The sequence below is a fragment of the Canis aureus genome, chromosome 29 (genome assembly GCF_053574225.1).
Source record: "Canis aureus isolate CA01 chromosome 29, VMU_Caureus_v.1.0, whole genome shotgun sequence".
NCBI classification, from domain to species: Eukaryota; Metazoa; Chordata; class Mammalia; order Carnivora; family Canidae; genus Canis; species Canis aureus.
In genome coordinates, this window is record NC_135639.1 from 15420657 (window position 1) to 15441619 (window position 20963).

Sequence of the window (20963 nt, forward strand, 5' to 3'; positions counted from 1 at the left end):
CTTGCCTATAGAAGAAAGCTCAATTCCCTTAGTGTGGTATACAGTGATTAAAGGATTAAAAAACCAGACTTATTAGTCTGACTACATTACTTACTAGGTAGGCAACTTTGAGCCACTCACTGAATCTCTCTGTGCCTCAATTCCCCATTTACGAATGGAGAATTTATAAACTTCTTGCAATAATAATCCTTAACTAAAGGAATACTGTACAGATTAAAGGAGTTAATATATATAAAGAACACTTGCTTGCATACTGCCTGGTACATAATAAGCATTCGGGAGATGTACTGATTACTGCTTATTGGGTAATCTGGCTCCTACCAATCCCTTCACATTTCCTATGATCAAATTACTCACAACTACTTATATTAGCCTGAAACATAATGCTCTTAAATGTGTCTATGCCTTTGTACATGTTTTTTCTACCAAGAATGTCCCATCTGGCCCCCATACTTTGCCTATTATTCTTCTACCTATGATGAAATTCACCATGAAGAATTAGTTACTTCTAAAATCATATACCAAAAAAAAATTAAAATAAAATAAAATCATATACCACTCTTTTCATAACCTGATTATAATACTTACTGTGCTGAGTAAAAAATTCTGTGTGCATGCTGCCACCAGTGCCTAACTGCTGTGTACTGATATAGACTCCAAATCCTTGGAATTTTCCAAGTGATAGGAGTCTTCTTTATTCATGGGGAACTCTGATGTTTATGCTAGTGAGGTGACTCAGGGTGGAGCTGGCCACACCAGAAAGACCAATCATACAATTAAAGGGTTGAGGGGATCCCTGGGTGGCGCAGCGGTTTGGCGCCTGCCTTTGGCCCAGGGCGCGATCCTGGAGACCCGGGATCGAATCCCATATCAGGCTCCCGGTGCATGGAGCCTGCTTCTCCCTCTGCCTGTGTCTCTGCCTCTCTCTCTCTCTGTGACTATCATAAGTAAATAAATAAAAATTAAAAATAAAATAAAATAAAATAAAGGGTTGAGGCTTTGAGCCACAAGAAATCAATCCAACTTCCAGAGAGGAGGGCGACTAGAGATTGAGTTCGAACTTGTGGCCAATGACTGAATCAATCATGCCTATATAATGAAACCCCAACAAAAACTCTGGGTACCTGTAGCTCAGGTAAGCTTCTTGGATGATGATACACATTGGTGTGCTGGGAAGGTAACACATCCCAAGGACAAAAAAGTTGTTTGTGATCCTCCCAGATCTCATTCTATATGTCTTTTCATTTGGCTGGTAATTATTTTTCTCCTTTATTTTAAAACTATAATCATAAGTATAGTGTTTGCCTAAGTTCTGTGAGTCATTTTAGTGAATTATTGCACCAGAAGGGATGGTAGGTACCCCTAAATCTGCAGCCAGCTAGTCAGAAGTGTGGGTAGGACCTGAGGATCTCTAAACTTGAAGCTGGTGTCTGAATTGAGGGCAGTCCTATGGAGGGCTGTGCACTCAAGCAGTGAAGTCTGGCCCAACTCTAGGTAGCTCGTGTGTGAATTCATTGTAATGCCTGATCATATTCCTTACTATATCCTCCAGGCTTATGACAGTCTCTGGAACTGAGAAAGTTATCACATATTTGCTGAATAATGTACATTTACATAACTGGAATCATTCAAACACAGATTCTGAATTCACAGTATACAGGCTTTTAGATCAGGAGACTGTCATGTCCTAATTCTGGCTCCATCATCTATTAGAAGTAAAACAATTCCCCTGAGTCTCAATTTTCTCAGCTATAAAATGGGGATAACAGCACTTCTTCCACAAGATCCTTGTGAGAATTAGATAACATTTAAACTGCCTACTACATTGCTTAGCTCAAGTGGATACTCAGTAAACGTCTTCCATCTCTTTCAAGATAGCTAATAGGAGCACTTGCTAACAAAAAGTCACTGGTTCCATCTTCACAGACATATACTAAATTCCATCCTGCTAATTATCTTACAAAGTTTCCTTTAGTACCAAAAAAGCACTGGTAAGAGTGTTAATGGATTACTGTTAATTAATGCAAAGTCGTTACAAGTATGAACAAAACAAATGGAAAGGCACACATCTAAATAACAGTCAACAGTATCATAAAAATAGAATAACGATAGCTGAGTAAAATCTAAATTGCTAAAAATTAATGTATGAACCCAGAATCTTACCTAATTGTTACTATGAATTATCTTACAATATAATTATTCGTAAGACTATTCCATTTTCTACCTCTTGTCCTTGGATGAAGGGGTATTTGTGGCAACCCTTTAAATAATTTTCAGACAACTCAAAAATTAAATTCTGAAAGTCTTTAGAGTAATAGCCATAATAGTATTGCTATGAATAAGATGCTAAGATGCTAAAGAGTCACTGTGAAATATTCATTCAGAAATACAAGTCCTTACATGTCTATCCAAAAAAATAATAGTCTACATTCCTGGTAAACAGAGTAGCTGCAACATAAATAAAAAGAAAAAAGAAAATTTAAAAATTTGAAGGGAACAATAAGCTTTTATCTTCATTTAAATTTTTAACAATAACAGAACATATAAGCAGTACTACGGATATAAGAAATATAAGAATAAATAAATCAGTAACTTGGTCAACAATCATGTTAGTTAATTGTATTCAAAATCAACACTGATCACCACAATCCTAATTTTTCCTATGTCAAATATATTTTCTCCTATTCATGAAACATTTTATAATAATTTATATTACTTACATAGAAAAGATTTTTAAATTGATATTGAAAATGCTGTAATTTTAAAATTTAAATCTGACTGCCTGACTACTAACAATAAGTATTCTGAAAGAACAAAAACTCCCAAATTTTGAGAACTGAAAGAAACATACCGATTATTAAACCATTACATAAAGTGTAACTTAACTTTTTATTTACAGAATTGGAAATTTTATCATTTCACTAAAATAAAAAGACAACTATAGAAAACATACACATCTTTATCTCTTTGTCATCTAGAACTCATATTAATCTGTCTAATAGGTAGCTCTGGAAACATTCACATCATTTTAAAAGAACAAACTATATGTGGCAAGAATAAAGGATACTTTTTAGGAAATCTACATTTCTGAAATGAGTACTCATTTATCTTTACTAAATCAAAATTTACACTAATATATATGTACCTAAGTTGACAGTCACAATATGCAACATAGTATTATAACATCTCTGAAACTTAGCAATCAGTATCTCTGCTAAATTTATTTTAAAGCCCAGAGTAGTATATATTTAAAATTAATAAATTACACTTATTCCTCTACAACTGTCAATTCACCAATTAAAACACAATTACTCACCTAAGAACCGCTATTAAAGGTGCATATATTGAATCTCCATCATAAACATACATATGATCCCAGCTACATTCTGTTGCAAAATGATTGAATCTTAATCTTAACACTGCATTTGGACTGAAAAAAATATTAAAATGTTTAAATTCATATGTAATATTCAAAGCATAGTCAGAAAAAATGTTGAGTACTGTATTAAAAACCTATTTACAAAAAATAAATTAAAAAATTTTTAAAAACTGATTTACAAAAAATTTTCTATTTACTATTAAGTTACAGAAAAAGAGTATTATATACATTATAAAAATGAGGGACACCTGGCTGGCTCAGTCAGAAGAGCATATAACTCTTGATCTCAAGGTTGTGAGTTTGAACTCCAAGTAGGGTGTAGAAATTACTTAAATAAAATTTTAAAAATAAATCAAATGTAAAAATGACATGCGACTTCAAAATCTATTAACAAACTGTATATATAAATCACCATTTTCTAAAACTTTAGTCAGCAGTAAATGTTCTATGTCTTGATTAAGGTGGACATTACACAGATTGTATATATTACTGGAGCTATGTTGAACTGTACACTTAACATGAATTTTATTGTATACAAATTAAACTTGAATGAAGTTGATTTTTAAAATTCAACACTCAATAAGTAACATCTCGTATTTCTACATAATACTTATTAGCTAAAGGCCCTACTATGGTATTGAAATTTTAATCAAAAGGTCTCAGTAGGATATATTATTAACAAATAAATAAGATGAAAAAAAAGGGTGGGGGACACTTGGCTGGCTCAGTTGGTAGAGCATGTAGCTTGGGGTCATGAGTTCAATCCCCATGTTGGGCATAGAGATTACTTAAAAAACAACAAACAAACAAGACAAAAATAAACAAAATGAAACTATCAATGTACAGGAAATTGATAATTTCTAAAAACCTATCTAAATAACCTTCCCCAAAAATAACATTTTCCAAATACACTCTTTAAGAACCATAAAATAACTTGTATCAATTCATTTATGATCTATTCACAGTATGTTTAAATAGATCAATCCAAACTCAGGCCCTAATTACTGAAAAAAGCTCCTAAAAGGATAATTAACTCTCTCTTACAAAATGTTCTTTTTAAATACCCTTATAACTAAAATACTGAAGAGTATAAACCAATGGCATAATTCAGCATGGAATATTTTTATCTTCTCTATGGCATCTTCAAATTCCATAACAAGATGTTTAAAGTAAGCCAAAAACGTCTACTTACTGCCACACTAACATAACTCTAAAATATATGTAACAAACTATTATCACAAGTAAAGGGATACTATAATTTATATTAAGGGCAGCCCAGGTGGCTCAGAGGTTTAGCGCCACCTTCAGCCCAGAGCGTGATGCTGGAGACCCGGGATAAAGTCCCATGTCAGGCTCCCTGCATGGAGCCTGCTTCTGCCTCTGCCTGTGTTTCTGCCTCTCTCTCTCTCTCTGTGTCTCTCATGAATCAATAAATAAAATCCTAAAAAAAAATAGTTAAAAAAAATTTATATTAAATGTAATATCTAAAAGTTGCAAATCTCATTTAAAAATATCATGAATAATCACTGAATAAACTATAAGCAACTGAATGAGCTATATACCTATAAAATTACATTTTAATACTTTAACATTGATATGATCATTTTCTTTATCATTTCAGAATAAAATTTAAAAATCAATTTAATCCAAATTATATACTTACTAGCCTTCAATTAGCCATGTGCATTTAGTTTTATATTTATAGTTAATTGGACCGTCTGTTAAATATCCAGAAGGTTCTGTTAACCTAGAAAACAAAATCATGAAAAAATTACCTTAAAGTAACTTTAAAACATATAGTAGCATAAGAAAATTAAAAAGACATTAAACCGAAGAAATGAGATGTAGCATTTTCCACAGGGAGAATTTATTTACAAATTAGAAAAGTTTTCAAATTGCCCTGTATCTCCCTACAACTCAAAAGAATTTATTCTGGATTTCTCTACACCTTGACATATTTCAAATGTTTCATTTTGCACAGGTAAAAAAATACACTGAAAAATTGAACACTCTACTGATGGATTTAATGCAAAAATAGATGAAGTTAAATTGTCTCTGTACAAAAATAAGATGGAGGCAAAAGAAGGAAGGTCAAATGCACTTTAAAAGATGCAGATCAGGGCAGCCCCGGTGGCGCAGCAGTTTAGCGCTGCCTGCAGCCCGGAGTGTGATCCTGGAGACCCGGGATCAAGTCCCACGTCGGGCTCCCTGCATGGAGCCTGCTTCTCCCTCTGCCTGTGTCTATGCATCTCTCTCTCTCTGTCTCTCTCATGAATAAATAAAATCTTAAAAAAAAAAAAAAAGATGCAGATCAAAGAAATAGAGAAATAGTATATGTACATAACCACTTTCAGAGTTACAGTGTTAGCTATGTTTGCTTTTGGTTTTGGCTTTCTTTAGTTCTCATGTTATCCATTCTCAAGCAATTATTTACTTATTCATTTATTTTAATTTCAGCTAACACACAATGTGATACCAGTTTCAAGTGTACAACTCAGTGATTTAAGAAGTTTATATATTATACTAGATGCACCACAAGTATCGCCACAATCTGTCCCATTACATCTATCAGAATTGCTAGGGTAGTTGTCACCAGACTTCACTGTGTGCAACTACCTGTTTTTATTAAGATTTTCTCTTGTCTATTTTATACCAAGAACTCAATTTTGAAAATAGGGTAAATCAAAGGCTTTATAATTATCTTCTATTTCAAACATAAAAAAGACAATTCTTAGAAAAATTTCTGTTTTTATAATTTAAAAACATTTAAAACAAGATCTCAATTGTACTTCATTTTGTTCTCCTTAGCTCCAGCCCAATTGTTTTATCCACAAAACACCTTATTTTAAGTAATTAAGATATCTTCCCATTTAGATTCTATATATTATACAAATACATATATTTATATAAACACACACAAGGACTTATCAGTCTTTATATATTCACTTATACATAAATACATATACATAATATACACATATGCACATAGATCTCTAGGTCACTATTTAGTTTTAGATAAATTAAATTTTCCTTATAGTATAAACTCATCTTAACTACACTAGGAAAACAAAAGTTTCATTTACCTAAATCGTGGTTCACAGAAATGTCAGTCAATAAAAACATTATTTGTAAATCTTTCATAATCCCTGCAGATTATTTTAGGCAATAAAGAGGCTAATTCGGGACACCTGGATGGCTCGGCAGTTGAGCATCTTCCTTTGGCTCAGGGCGTGATCCCGGAGTCCTGAGATCAAGTCCCACATCAGGCTCCCTGCATAGAGCCTGCTTCTCCCTCTGCCTGTGTTTCTGCCTCTTTCTCTGTGTCTCTCATGATTAATAAATAAAATCTTTTAAAAAATAAATAAATAAATAAATGGGCTAATTCATGCTTGGGAAAGTTTTTTAAGAACAACAAATTCCAATATCTCAAATTAGTAATAAAATGTGCATTTTCTATGTGTCAGGATCTACTGTAAGAGCATGATGTGTTACCTCATTTAAAAATCTCAAAAAAACCTTACAAGATAATAAATAATTATTAACGCCATAATACAGATGAGAAAACTGAGGCACAATCTATAAAGAACAAGTTAAATAACTTGTCCTGATTTTTCACTTCCAACAATACCAGATAAGGTAATTCGGACAAATCCTGCACTGAAAACAACTTTAAAAAGCTGAGGAACAGGGGATCCCTGGGTGGCTCAGCAGTTTAGTGCCTGCCTTCGGCCCAGGGTGTGATCCTGGAGTCCCGGGATCAAGTCCCACATTGGGCTCCTTGCATGGAGCCTGCTTCTCCCTCTGCCTGTGTCTGTGTCTCTTCCTCTCTCTCTCTCTCTCTCTCTAATAAATAAATAAAATCTTAAAAAAAAAAAAAGCTGAGGAACAATTTTAAAATCTTAAAGGCATCTTATAAGCAACAAAATAGTAAGATCTACCAACTCAAGACCCAGACCTTGCAAATTCTTTAAGATGAGGCAGGCATTCAGAGCTGCTTTTTGCTCTGGAGAGACCTGCCTATTGAGAGGACAATATCAAAAAGCAGCGTGCTTTTGGCAGCCTGAAACAGGGAGGGACACGACAGTTGAAGGCAATGGCCCACAAAACGTACAGGCTCAAGACAGCACAGCACTTTGAATTGAGATGCAATGACCTGTTATTAGAGTAAGGGTGTACCAGAAGTAAACTAGGCCCTGCATGGACTGCAGCCTAGCTATGAGTTCACTGGATGGCTAGAAACCTCAAGACTTAAAACTGGCTTAAAATGATACTGGAAATGCCAGTAGGCCAAAGTTCGTAACAGAAGATACAAAAATACTCTAAAGAAAGATAACATCATTCTAGACCTCAAATTATTTCTAATAACAACTTTTCAAATAAAACGTCTACCACAATTAAAGATACTAAGACATATGAAGATGCATGACAACAAAATAAGAACCAACAGACAACAGAAAGAGAACTGAAGATTTCAACTACAGAGATTATCAGATGTGTCATATAAAACAAATATGCTTTACTAAGCTCAACAAAAGACAAGATTTAAAACTTTGGCAATTAATTGAAAACTGTAAAAAGTAAGAGAGCATATTTGAAAAAATAATAGACATACTAATACTGAAAACTACCCTAATCAATATTAAGAATTTGATGCACAGGTTTACAGCACATTTAAACATAGCTAAAACAGGATGAGAGATCCAGAAGATAGGCCCATAAAAAATATTCAACCAAAGCAGAATGACTGAGAAATCAACCCACTGGACTCTACCAGGTGAAACTCCAACAGCCTGAGACTCTAGCTGAGAGCAGGGGAAATAAAATAGGGAGTAGAAGAACAAAACCACTGATATCAATTATCATCTTATAACACATAAAAACAAAGATCATAACAGTTTTGCACAGTTTCTATTTGCTTGTTACAAGTATATCTTCTCTCCTCATTTTTATTTTACATACAATTTGTTTTAAGTTAACTCTACAATTTAGACTTTAGATAATGGCATATTCAATATGACTATGAATATGAAGAGTAATTAATACAACCAACCACAGATATAATGACCCTTCGAACTGTGTACTTCTTCTTTTTGGTCAAAGGGTGAGAACCTCAGTTGGAATATGTGTATCTTCTTAGATAGAAATACAGTGTTGTTGTTTGCTAGGGAATTCACATATGTTTAGAAGGAAACATAAAGAAGCTGAATAACCAAAGGGTAGACTGTGCCAATTATCCATTGCCTCTTGCCTCAAAATCCACAGTTTACCTACTCTGTGAAAATAGATCTGGGCCCTTTAAATATGTTTTCTTTGTCAGATGGCATGATGTTAAGCTGGCATGCTTTGTCAACAGAGTGCACTAGAAAGAGTATAGGAGACAAGAGTTTTGTTTCCGGGTTCCAATGTACTTAACAATCTCCTGCAGCTTGGCTTCTCCAGGACTAGGATCCTATAGAATGTGATGGCCAGCAAGCCAGCCACCAGTAGCTTCTCCTAGCACCTCCCCTCAGGAAATTCTGCAGCAGAGTGCCTTCAGTGAGACACTGCCTCACGAACAGCATTCTTCATCTCTCAGTGAGATAACCATAGCAAGTTCCAAAGGGCAGATATCAAATAATTTCTACCAGTGCAGCATGACAGCAACTGTACCTTTCAGTGAGCCACAGCCAGGCCCTCTCAACAAGGTCTGGATCTCAGGCCAGGAGGTGGGAACTTGTACGTAAGTGTTGTATCTCAACCATAAGGTTAGTAGTGGCTCCTCCTTATATCCACTATCTCTACATCGTTTGGAGAAACCTTTACTTCTTACTAGCCAATTTCTCATTATCCCAATCCCTGGTACAATCAAAAATTATTTACATTAAACCTTCCCTGTTAAGATTATGTGATTCTCCTTTCTGATTGGACCCAAACCGATCAATAATAATCAAGGATATGCAAAATACAATCACAATTACATACCACCACTGTGCACACAACAAAACTAAGTTAAAAAGAATAATATCAAATATTGGCAAAGATGTGGAAAAAAGAATTGTCATACAACTTCGCAAAGTAATTTGGCATTATGTTACATAGTAGAAAACAGATATATCTTTTGAAGTAGCCAACAGTGTCTGTGCTACCCCCATACTCTCTCAGACCCTCTTTGCTATTTCCATACACTCAGCCTGACTTCCTTAGGTGAGCACCTGCATCTTTGCTGGAGGACTCCCCTCTGGCTGCTGGAACCTACACTTCCTCTGCATGTGATGAGCTGAAAGTGCTTATAAATCAATATCCTCCCAGAGGTATCCCCTAGTCAATGAATGATTGGATAAAAATGTAAATACCCTAAGCTTCCTTACCTCTTTGTTGGGACTATACTGCAGTGCATTTTCTCCCCAGTACTTCCCAGTGGGATTAAGCTCTAGTCCCCCCCTTTGGTAGGTGACTTGATAACATACTTCTTATTGGCTACTTCTCTGTATGATTCAGTCAGTGTCCCTGCATCTCCCAAGTATATTATATGTGCTAATTCTCAGTGTAAAAGCAGATACTTCTGCTTCGGGAGGGTGGGGCGGGTGCCGGTGACCAAACTAATAGTTACCAGCAGGAAGCAGATCTTCAAGACAGGATTCTAGGATTGGATCACTCAATGGGCAGATGGTAGACAGAATGGTAATAACTCCTGGCATGCCACAGCATCACAATGACTAAGACTCTTAACCTGTGAGCTGAGATGGGATACCAGTAGAAAGTTATGCATGGACAACAGGCTGTTGCAATAGCTCTAATATATGAGAAGTACAGTAGCAAGGGTAATTCTAAGGACTGTGTAGAGTTAGTTGATTTGCTGTAAAAAGTCATTGATAAGCTGAAGGAAGAAAACTCCAGCCGAGTGCCTCTATGAGACGCCTGCCCATAAGCAGCTTTTCCCAACATCCTATAAGACCCAAATCACCAACCACTAATTTTAGATACAGTGTAAAAGCCAGGGGACTCTGTAACATTTAAAGTGAAGGAATCTCTACTCCTGAATTCAGAGTGAAGATCCAAGCTGAAAAACAGCCCCAGGCTCAGACTGTGAGAGGAACAGAATCATAACAAAAAAAAAAAAAAAAAGTTTAATTCACAACTGTAACAAAATTACAGTGCTAAAGATAGTGCCCCTAAGAGGAAGTAAAACTCTGATACCTAGGAGGGTACCATCTGGATAGATGAGCTTGAGGACCTTAAACTCTCATATTTTTTTTTCACACTTTGAGCCTGCAAAAGTCTTCAGAAGCCAAAGCTGACAGTGAGAAAAATTAATTCCCACCCTCTTTATAAGACTACTTGTTCTTAGGCCATGCCAGCAAGTAACATCAGAATTTAATTAAATCAACTTAATCAATAACAACTGGCTACAGTAATCACGCATCCAAATACCATGAAATTAGTGGCAGCCCCATACACACTGACCACACAAAAAAGATAAATTTAAAATCCCCAAATATTTGCAAATTGAGCAATATACTTCTAAGTCCCCAAGCCAATTAGAAAATATTTTTAACTGAATAATATGAAAATCACAACATAGCAAAATTTATGAGATGAAGCTAATTTATGAGATGAATTTACAGAGAAATTTTAGCTTTTAATGTCTATATTAGAAAACTGAAAATCAATTATTCAAAGTTACAGCTTAAGAAGCTAGAAAAAGAATAGTGAATTAAAGCAAATGAAAGTATATGGAAGGGAATAATAAAGAACAGAAATCTCTTACAGCACCTGAGTGGCTCAGTCATTTGAGTGTACGACTCTTAGTTTCAGCTCAGGTCACTTAGGGTTGTGAGATTGAGTCCCGCCATCAGGCTCCATGCTCAGCACAGAGTCTGTGTGGCATTCTCTCTCTTTCCCTCTCTTCCTCACCCACTGGTGCACACTGTCTTCTCTCTCAAATAAGTAAATAAATATTTTTTAAAAAAAGAAGAACAGAAATCTCTTAAATAGAAAAGTCATACAATAAAGGAAATCAACACAATTAAAAACTGGCTTCATGAAGATTAAAAAAATTAATAATTTCCTAGCAGAACTTACCAAGAAGAAAAATATTAATTACCATTATCAAAAAGGAGAAGAGAAACCTCACTACTGATGCTACAGAAAGAATAAGACATTGGGAACAACTTCCTGTCAATAAATTTGATATTTTAGATGAAAGGAATACTTCTTTAAATAGTATAACTTGATGAAACCAACAGAAGAAGAAATGAAAATTATAAATATCCTTCACACAAAAATCTTAAACTAAATGTAATCAAACTTAACCTAGCACTATATAAAAACAATAAACATAACAGTATTGCTGACTGAAGTATATATAAAGACTTAGTGGCTCATGAAATAACATTGCTTTGTTGGGGAAATGCAAATCATTCAGTGAATCAATGGGTAATATCTAACAATGAGACCATAGGGCAATCCAAATAACAATGGTTACAAGAATGGAGAAGAAAGATTTAACAGTTATTCAGATTGGTTTAACGAAGGAACCATAAATTTAATTGCAATGACCCCTTGAGCAACTAAAATTTACCTAATATTTTTACATTTAACTCATGAAATCATTTGCTGATACAAGTATTGAAAATCATCCCATACCTAGCAAGAAATCCCTTCAGAGCAAAAAAGCAGTTATACAGAAGGATTCCTCAAAAACACTGAAAGACAAATAGAAACAACCCCTGCTTCATGAAGCAAAAGGTGACAGTGGAAGTAAATAATAGATACACCAAGAGCCTGGGAGGAAAACCTTGGGAGAGATTCTTTGAAGAATTAATTGAGAAACTATACAGTATGTGAGCCCATACAGGGGAATTTGGGAAGCCACGTGCATCCTCAGGGAAGACTACATGCTCAGAAAGCACCTAAGAAGACTCTACTATATTTTATCTCTGGCTAACTTTTAGACTGAAAGCAAAAAAGAAAATGGAGGCTAAGGCAGAGTCATAAACAACCTACCTATGCACCAAAGGAATGCTCCAAAAGAGTCAATCTGCAAAGACTAGAAGAATTTTTTTATTTTTTCCTTGGCTCCATGCATTCAAAGAAATCTGTATCAAAACACTAGCTGACCACAGGCTAAAAGAACAGAAACTTTAGAGACCATACACAACAAAGAATATAGTCATTACAAAAGCAGTTTAGAAAAATCATGAACTACAACCCACATACACACACACACAAAAACAAACAAAAACCTGTAGAGAAGACTCTAACTTCTAGACTTATCACGTTACAATAATCAACAAGAAACTACCAAGCATGCAAAGAAACAAAGTAGGGCCTATTTGCAGAGGAAAATATATACCCATGGAAACAGACACTGAACTAGCTATTTCTAATATTGTTTTTACGAAGTATTCTAAGTTTCAAACAACTAACCTATTTTTTATTGCGGCACTCCTGTTCTTGATTTGAGGTCATACTGACATGTTAATCTAGATCAGAGCTCCATAAACTACTGGCCCACTGTCTGTGTAAATGAAGATTTAATGGAATTCCACTACATCCATTTGTTTACACATGTCTAAGATTGCTAACATGCTACAAGAGCAGAGTTGAGCAGTGGCAACAGAAACCATCTGGCCTGCAAATTCTAAAATATCTATTATCTGGCCTTTTACAGAAAAAGTTTGCCAATCTCTATCCCCATGCCTGTCATGTGCCCATATGCCTTCAAATGTCTCATCTTGCTAAAACTGCCCAATCTAGAGTCCCTGATCAAATAAACATGCTAAGCTATTTAAAATACAGGAACAGCCACTACTAAGTATAGGAAAACAAGCACAAACATTAAACTAAAATCAAAGCAATTGAAGTATTATTCTCTATCCTGGCTATAAATAAAAAATTTGATTAAAACATCATAATATAAGGGCAGCCCGGGAGGCTGAGCGGTTTGGCGCCACCTTCGGCCCAGGGCATGATCCTGGAGACCTGGGATTGAGTCCCATGTCAGGCTCCCTGCATGGAGCGTGTTTCTCCTTCTGCCTGTGTCTCTGTCTCCCTCTCTCTCTCTCTCTCTCTCTCTCTCTGTGTGTGTGTGTGTCTCATGAATAAATAAATAATCTTTGAAAAAAATAAAAAAATAAAACATAAAATAAGAAAAAATCAGTAGTTTTAATACTACAAAGTCTCTGAGACAATAAATCCTGTTTATCAGAAAAAATGGTTTTAGTGCTGACAATAACCACTCAAGAAATAGTCAAATCTACTTGGAGAATCTTTATAGAGAGTCGCCTTTGCAAGCCATCGTCATATGGAAGTCTTTTTAAAAACAGTATTTTTAATTAAAATATTGTTTAATAGTTTATACATTTTTAATTAAAACATTATACATTTTACTATACTATTTTATACATTTAAACAAAATGAAGAGTACCTCTAGATTATATTCATTGGTATTAACTTTTTTTCCTTTCTCCACAGTGATACTGTATTACACTACTGAGCTTATATTTCTTCCTGCTTCCTTCATAGTATACTGTGCATCCTCCACTTTTAAATGTGCATTCTCCATCCACCTGACTCCTAATAAAAACTTAGGTGACCTCATCTGCTAGAGTAGTAGTCTTCAAACCTTAATTACATGCTCCTTTGTCAGTAAAAATTTTTATTACATAACTCAAATATATGTATATTTACATATAAGTAAACATGTACTACTTAAAATATTGTGCACTAGGGGTGCCTGGGTGGCTCAGTCAATTAAGTGGGCATAAAGCCCACTCAAAAATAAAAAATTAAATTAAATTAAATTAAAATAAAATAAATTAAAATAAAATAAAGAAAAATATTGTGCACTATAAAGTACAGATTTTAAAAATCAAAATTAAAAATAACAATACTAGGAGTCCTAATATTTTCTTCCCACTTTCCAGTGAGTTATCTTAGTTACCATCCCACTTTAGAGAACACTGATTTGAACAAATCATATCCTGGCCACACAGTATTCCTTCACATAAAACACACTAACCAAGCTGACTACAGTAGTTGACTGGCACCACATACACAAGATTCCTCTATAGACTGGCCTCAGTGGTAACAAATATAATGTGCTTAGTCAGTTCTCACATCTGATAGAAGAGGAAGGAAATGTTTATACCCTACCCTTTGCATGATTTGGGGTGAAAAATAATTGATTGCTGGTAGCATGCCCCTGGTAAGACCATCACCATTTCTCCTCTAGCAAATAAAACTTTTTTCCTATGATCCTTTAAAATACTGTATTTCCATTGCAAATCTTTCCCAATCTCATGCAGATTTCAAGTAATTGCCAAAACAGGGGTGCCAGTGTGGCTCAGTGGGTTAAGCGTCTGCCTTTGGCTCAGACCATGATCCTGGGGTCCTGGGATAACGCCCCTCAATGAGCTCCCTCCTCAGCAAGGAGTCTGCCTCTTCCTCTCCATTTGCCTCATCCCCAGCTCATGCACTCTCTCTCTCTCACAAATAAATAAATTCTATTAAAAAAAATAATAATTGTCAAGACAAAACAATGCCTTCAGGATGAATATTACTAAAACCAGTATCAAAAAAGTTTTCAGCATTTTAATCTTTTAGCTACTGTGTATCAATACTTCTCTGTGGATAAGTTACATTGGAATTGATAGTTGCTATTTGGGGGTACTCAGAAGTCTTTCACTCAAATATTTGAAAATCAGATTCTAGGCCAAATATTATAATTAGGCATTTACTTCAAGATTTCTGGCCATGTTAAATATGCCTAATGTCAAGCTAACTTCATATTGAGCAAAGAAGCTACAGATGTAGGAGGAAGAAATTAAGAAATTAAATTGCCAGGCAAGATACTTCATTTTGAAAAGATCTGATTCAGTTGTACTCATTTATTTTTTACTGTGGTTAATATTATGGTATATAAGTTAAAACTCGATAAAGCTATTATATAAAAAAAAGGAAGGTCATGTATGCTAAACCAAAACAAGTTGATTGCCTCCTAAAGCAGAATTTTTAAACAGGAACCAGAATTTCATGCACAATACTTAAAATATCCAAGATATAATCCAAAATTACCTGCCATACCAAGAAACAAGAAAATTTGAACTCATCTGAAAAAAGATAGAGGTACCACGATTGACATGGTAAAGATGCTGGAATTACCTGTCAAAATCTTAAAGCAGCTATCAGAAAAATGGTATGACAAGCAGTTGCAGATACTTTCAAAACAAATATAAAAATAAAAGTTTCAAGTAAAGAAACAAAACATAAAGAAATGGAAATATGATAAGTGAAATTTTTTATACCAACTCACAAGATGGGCCCAATAGCAGAATGGAGATGATAGAAGTAAGAATCAATGAGCATAAAGATAAACAAAAGTTATCCAACCGGAATGTAAAGAAAACAGACTGAAGAGGGCTTTTTTTTTTTTTAAAGATTTATTTGTTTATTCATGAGAGAGAGAGAGAGAGAGAGAGAGAGAGGCCGAGAGACACAGGCAGAGGGAGAAGCAGGCTTCCTGCAAAGAGCCAATGTGGGACTTGATCCCAGATCCTGGGATCACATCCTGAGTTGAAGGCAGACACTCAACCACTGAGCCACCCAGGCATCCCTGAAGAGGGCTTTAGTGACAAAGAAGTAATATTTGTCTCTTTGGAGTCATGGGAGAGAAGAAAGAGTAAGAGTGTGAAGCTGAAAAAAAATACCAGAAAAAATGATAACAATTGGGGTAACTGGGTAACAGGCACTGAGTAGGGCACTTGATGGGATGAGCACTGGGTGTTATACTTATGTCGGCAAATCAAGCTTCAATAAATAAATAAGTAAAATGCAAAAATAACAAAATTTTACAAATTCTGAAAAATATATAAACCTACAAGGCAAGAAACAGCAAATAACAAATAAACTCAAAAAATTCTATACTCCTATACATCAAAACCAAATTTCTGAAAATTTAGAAGAAAAAAGGAAGCCAAAGGAAAATGAGAGCAACAATTTGAATGACAATAGATTCTTCATCAGAAACCTTAGAGTCGCTGCTTTAAACATTCTAGCTCTTTTGCAAAGAAAAGATATGATCAAATTTGTGTTCTATGAAGCAAACTCTGGTAGCAATAAAGGAGAACAGCAAGGGGAAAATTAGAAGCAGAGAAATCAATTCAAGAGCTAATGTGAGAACCCAGTAGAAAAAAATTCAGGATTTTACTAAAGCAAAGGCTAAGAGATGAAAAGGATGGCAAACCTTGAAAATGACAGCAAAACATTCATGGGCTCTTAAAGGAGAAATTCTGTCTTTCCAGCACGAATGGCCAGGAAAAGGTACCCTGCACATCAGAGTATGCAAGGTGTCCGAAGGAACAAAAGCTGAAGATGGAAATACCCTAATTCTGCATATGAACTCACATTAAGACTCAGGTTCAATCTGAGTAGCTCATATGAGGAACAGACCCAAAAAGCAGCTTAATGAAGCCTTTGAGAAATTAATTAAAACTTAAAACACTACACAAGTCTCAGACTAGTCCCTGAGTGGCATGTGTGCATTCAGATCCAAAGGCTTTGAAAACAGAACTGAGATTAAAACCATTACCCTCAGAAAGCATGACGGAGAATTTGCTACTTGAACCCAAATGGTTTGTTCCTTACTAAAAAGAACTAAACAAGTAAACTGATAGATCAGTAAATGGACATTCCCCAGAACATAACAAGATCCATAACTTATACAAGATAACTTTCACAATGTCCAGAATAAATAAAAATCACTCAACATACAAAGAACTAGGAAACTATCAACATTTCTCAAGGGAAAAGATAATCGATGTCAACCCTGAGAAGATCCAAAACTGCATCATCAGACAGACATTAACTATTATAACTAGACGCCATAAGACAAAGATAAAGAAAAAAAAAGACAAAGATAAAGAAAAAATGAAATGAGAGCTCTCAACAGAGAAAGAAAAATTATCAAAAAGAACATGATGGAAAGGTTAATAATGAAAAATACCACCTCTTACACAATTTAAAATGACTGGATGGGTTCAAAAGCAGAAAGTATATGATAGAGGCAACAGTCAGTGAAGCTAATGATAGTTCAAAAGAAATAATACAATTTGAAGAAAGAGAAAAAATTTTTTTAAAAAATCAGAACCTCAAGAACCCGTGAAGCTAAATCAAAAACCTCATGAGTGTCACTAAAATCCAAGAAGAAACAAAAAAGATTACTGCAGAAAAATATATTAAAAGAAATAATGCTTTTTTTAAATCCCATTTTGATGAAACACAGAAATACAAATTCAAGAAGATCAGCAAACCCTACCACCTATGGTAAATTTAAAGAAACCTACATCCAGATACATCATAATTTGAACTGCTTAAAACAAAAAATTCAGAAAAATCTTGAAAGTAGCTAGAGAAAAATGACATTATATATAGAAGAAAAACAATTAGAATTACTGCAGACTTCCCATCAGAAATCATGAAAGACCAGAAAAGAACTGTGCGACTTGTTTAAAATGCTGAAAAAATTAAAAACCTAAGATTCTGTACCTGCAAAAATATCCCTCACTAAACAAAGCAAAATAAAAGTACTGTTAGGCCAAAAAACATTAAGAAAAGACATCAGCAACAGTCATGTTTGAAAAGAAATGGGGGGAAAAAAAAGTGGTTCACACTAAAGAAGAATGATCCTAGAAGGAAATTTCTATCTATAGATAAGCAAAAAGCAAAAGAAAGAGCAAAAATCTGAGAAATATAAAATAGACAGTTTTTCTCCTCTTAGGTTCTTTAAAATATGTTGTTGAAAGAAAAATTTATAACTTTATCTAACGGGGTTTGTCATACAAGTAGATGTAATGTACAAGACAATTATAGCAAAGGTCAGTAGAGATGGATAAATGGACAAATATGGTTATAAAACTTAATTTAGCCTGCTAATTTTAAAATAGCATTAACTCTGAATAGATTACAAAAAGTTAGGTATGCATATTGTGAACAATAGCATAATCAATAAAAAATAATACAAAGCCATATATCTGAAAGGACAATAGCAAATTAAAACAGAATACCAAAATATATCCAAATATACTAAATGTAAATAGTCTCAACAAACCAATAAAAAGAGATTATTACATTGGATTGAAATATATATATAACAGAGTGGCTATTAATATCAAAGTAGACTATAAAGCAGAAACAGTTCCAAAGAAAAAGATGGAAAAAATGATACTATGACAAATGGGTCAGTTCACCAAAAAAACACAGCAGTTCTATTTTGTATCCACTCACCAAAAAAAAGCCTTGAAACATAAGCAAAACTGACAGAAGTGAAAGCAGATGGACAAATCTATAATCACAGGTGGAGACTTCAACACTCCTCTGAATCAACAGAACTAAACAATATCATACAGATAAATTACCTGAACAATTAGAATCAACTTGACTTAACTGACATTTCTATAACATCCCACTCAACAGAAGAATGTACCTTCTTTTCTATTGCAAATGTTAATATTCACCACAGTGCACCACATTTTTTTTCTAGAAACAAGTCTTAACAAATTTGTAAGAACTGAAATCATACAAGGTATGAACATAGTTCTTTGAACATAGTTTAACTAGGAATAAATAACAAAAATCTTTGGTAAATCCTCAAATACTTGAAAGTTAAACAAAATTGTTCTATATGAGCCAAAGAGCATGTCTAAAAGAAAATTAGAAAGTATATTGATCTGAATAAAAATGAAAGCACTACCTATCAATATGTGAGAGGCAGCTAAAGCAGGGCTCAGAACACACATAGCATTAAAATACTTTTATTAGAAAGGAAGAAACATCTCAAATTAAGGATGTAAGCTTTTCATCTTAAGAAATTAGAATAAGAAAAGCAAATTAAAACCAAAGGAAGTAACAATCAATGAAACTGAAAACAACAATAAAAGAAAAAAGAGCAGGAATCAATTAAACCAAACATATTCTTTGAAAAGATCAATAACGTCAATAAATATATAGCCAGACTAAGAAAAAAGAAAGAAAATGTAAACTACCAATATCAGAAATGTGAGAAATATTACTAAAGACTCCACAAACTTTAAAAGGATAAGGGAATATTATACACAATGTTATTCCCACAAATTTGAAAACTCAGATGAAACGAATCAATCTCTGTAAGACAATCTACCAAAACACACTCAAAAAAAAAAAAAAAAAAAGGAAATGAATGTCCCTACATCTATTTTAAAAATTGAATTCATAGTTGCAAGCCTTTCCTCAAAGAAAATCTCAGGCCCAGTTGGCATCAGTGATGAATTTTACTGACATTGATGAAAAAAGTAAGATCAATTCTACATAAATTCTTCCAGAAAACAGAAGAAGGGGCAGGGGGCACTCTCTAACTTTTTTTATAGGGCTAGTGTTATCATGATAAGAAACCCAAAGCCATTATAAGAAAAGAAAATTACAAAGTAATATCTTCTGAGAACACAGAAGCAAAAATCCTCAACAAAATAATAGCAAATCAAATACACCAATATATAAAAAGTATAATATATTATGACCAATGGGGACTTATCTCAGGACTATAAGGCTGATTAAACATTTGAAAATCAATCAAGTTAATTCACCAATATCAACAAACTAAAGAAAAACCAAATGATTGTCTCAACAGATACAGGAAAAAGATAAAATTTAACATCCATACATAATAAACTGTCAAAATAAGGAATACCAAGGAACTTTCTAAACCTAGTAAATGGCATTTACCAAAAAAGCCTACAGCTCACATAATACTATATGCTTAAAAACTGAATGTTTTCACCTAAGACTGGGAACAAGGCAATGATATTCACTATTATTTTCTTATTCAACATCAAGTTGAAGGTCCTAGCCAGTACAATACAGCAAGAAGAAAAATAAAAGGCATACATATAATTGCAAAGGAGGAAGTAAAACTGACTCTACACAGATAACATAATTGTGTATGTAGAAAATCCCAAGGAATCTATAAAAAAAGCTACTGAAACGGAGTTTAGCAACATTGCAGGAAGGATACAAAGTCAATATACAAAAATCAATTGTATTTCCACATAATAAAGATCAACAAACAGAAATTGAAATTAAAAGAAACAATATCAATTACAATAGCATCAAAGTACATGAACTATTTAGTATAAATCTAACAAAATACATGTAGGATCTATATATGATAACTACAAAACATGCAAGAAATCCATGCAAACCTAAATAGATGAAGAAATGTTGATGGAATGGAGAAGTCAGTATTGTTTATATGCTAGTCTTCTCAAAACAATCTCAAGCCAACACAATCCCAACCAAAATCCCAGGAGGATTTTTTTTTTTTTGATCTGAGAAACTGATCCTAAAATGTGGAAAAGCAAATGAGTTAGAATAACCAAATGAATTTTCAAAAATAAAAATAGAGTTCTGAGAATCTCATTACCTAATTTCAAGACTTACTATAAAGTTATAATAGTCAAAAAAGAGACTCTCAAAAGGACAGAACATGAATCAAAGGAACAGAACAGAGTCAAGAAACAAATATAGAGATAGATATATCCAACTGATTTTCAAAAAAGGTACAAAGACCTGA

General features: G+C 34.0%; 1 protein-coding gene across 3 annotated transcripts in view; it reads right to left on the bottom strand.

Moving 5' to 3' along the window:
* The window catches only part of ATRNL1 (attractin like 1), a 786052-nt gene that overhangs the window by 756150 nt on the left and 8939 nt on the right, over nt 1-20963 (bottom strand). For all 3 annotated transcript variants that reach the window (XM_077877514.1, XM_077877517.1, XM_077877516.1), the window contains exons 2-3: nt 5043-5126; nt 3317-3430 (exon numbers count right to left, since the gene is read on the bottom strand). In XM_077877514.1, the coding sequence (XP_077733640.1) occupies nt 3317-3430; nt 5043-5126 (198 nt within the window). The remainder of the gene's footprint in view (nt 1-3316; nt 3431-5042; nt 5127-20963) is intronic.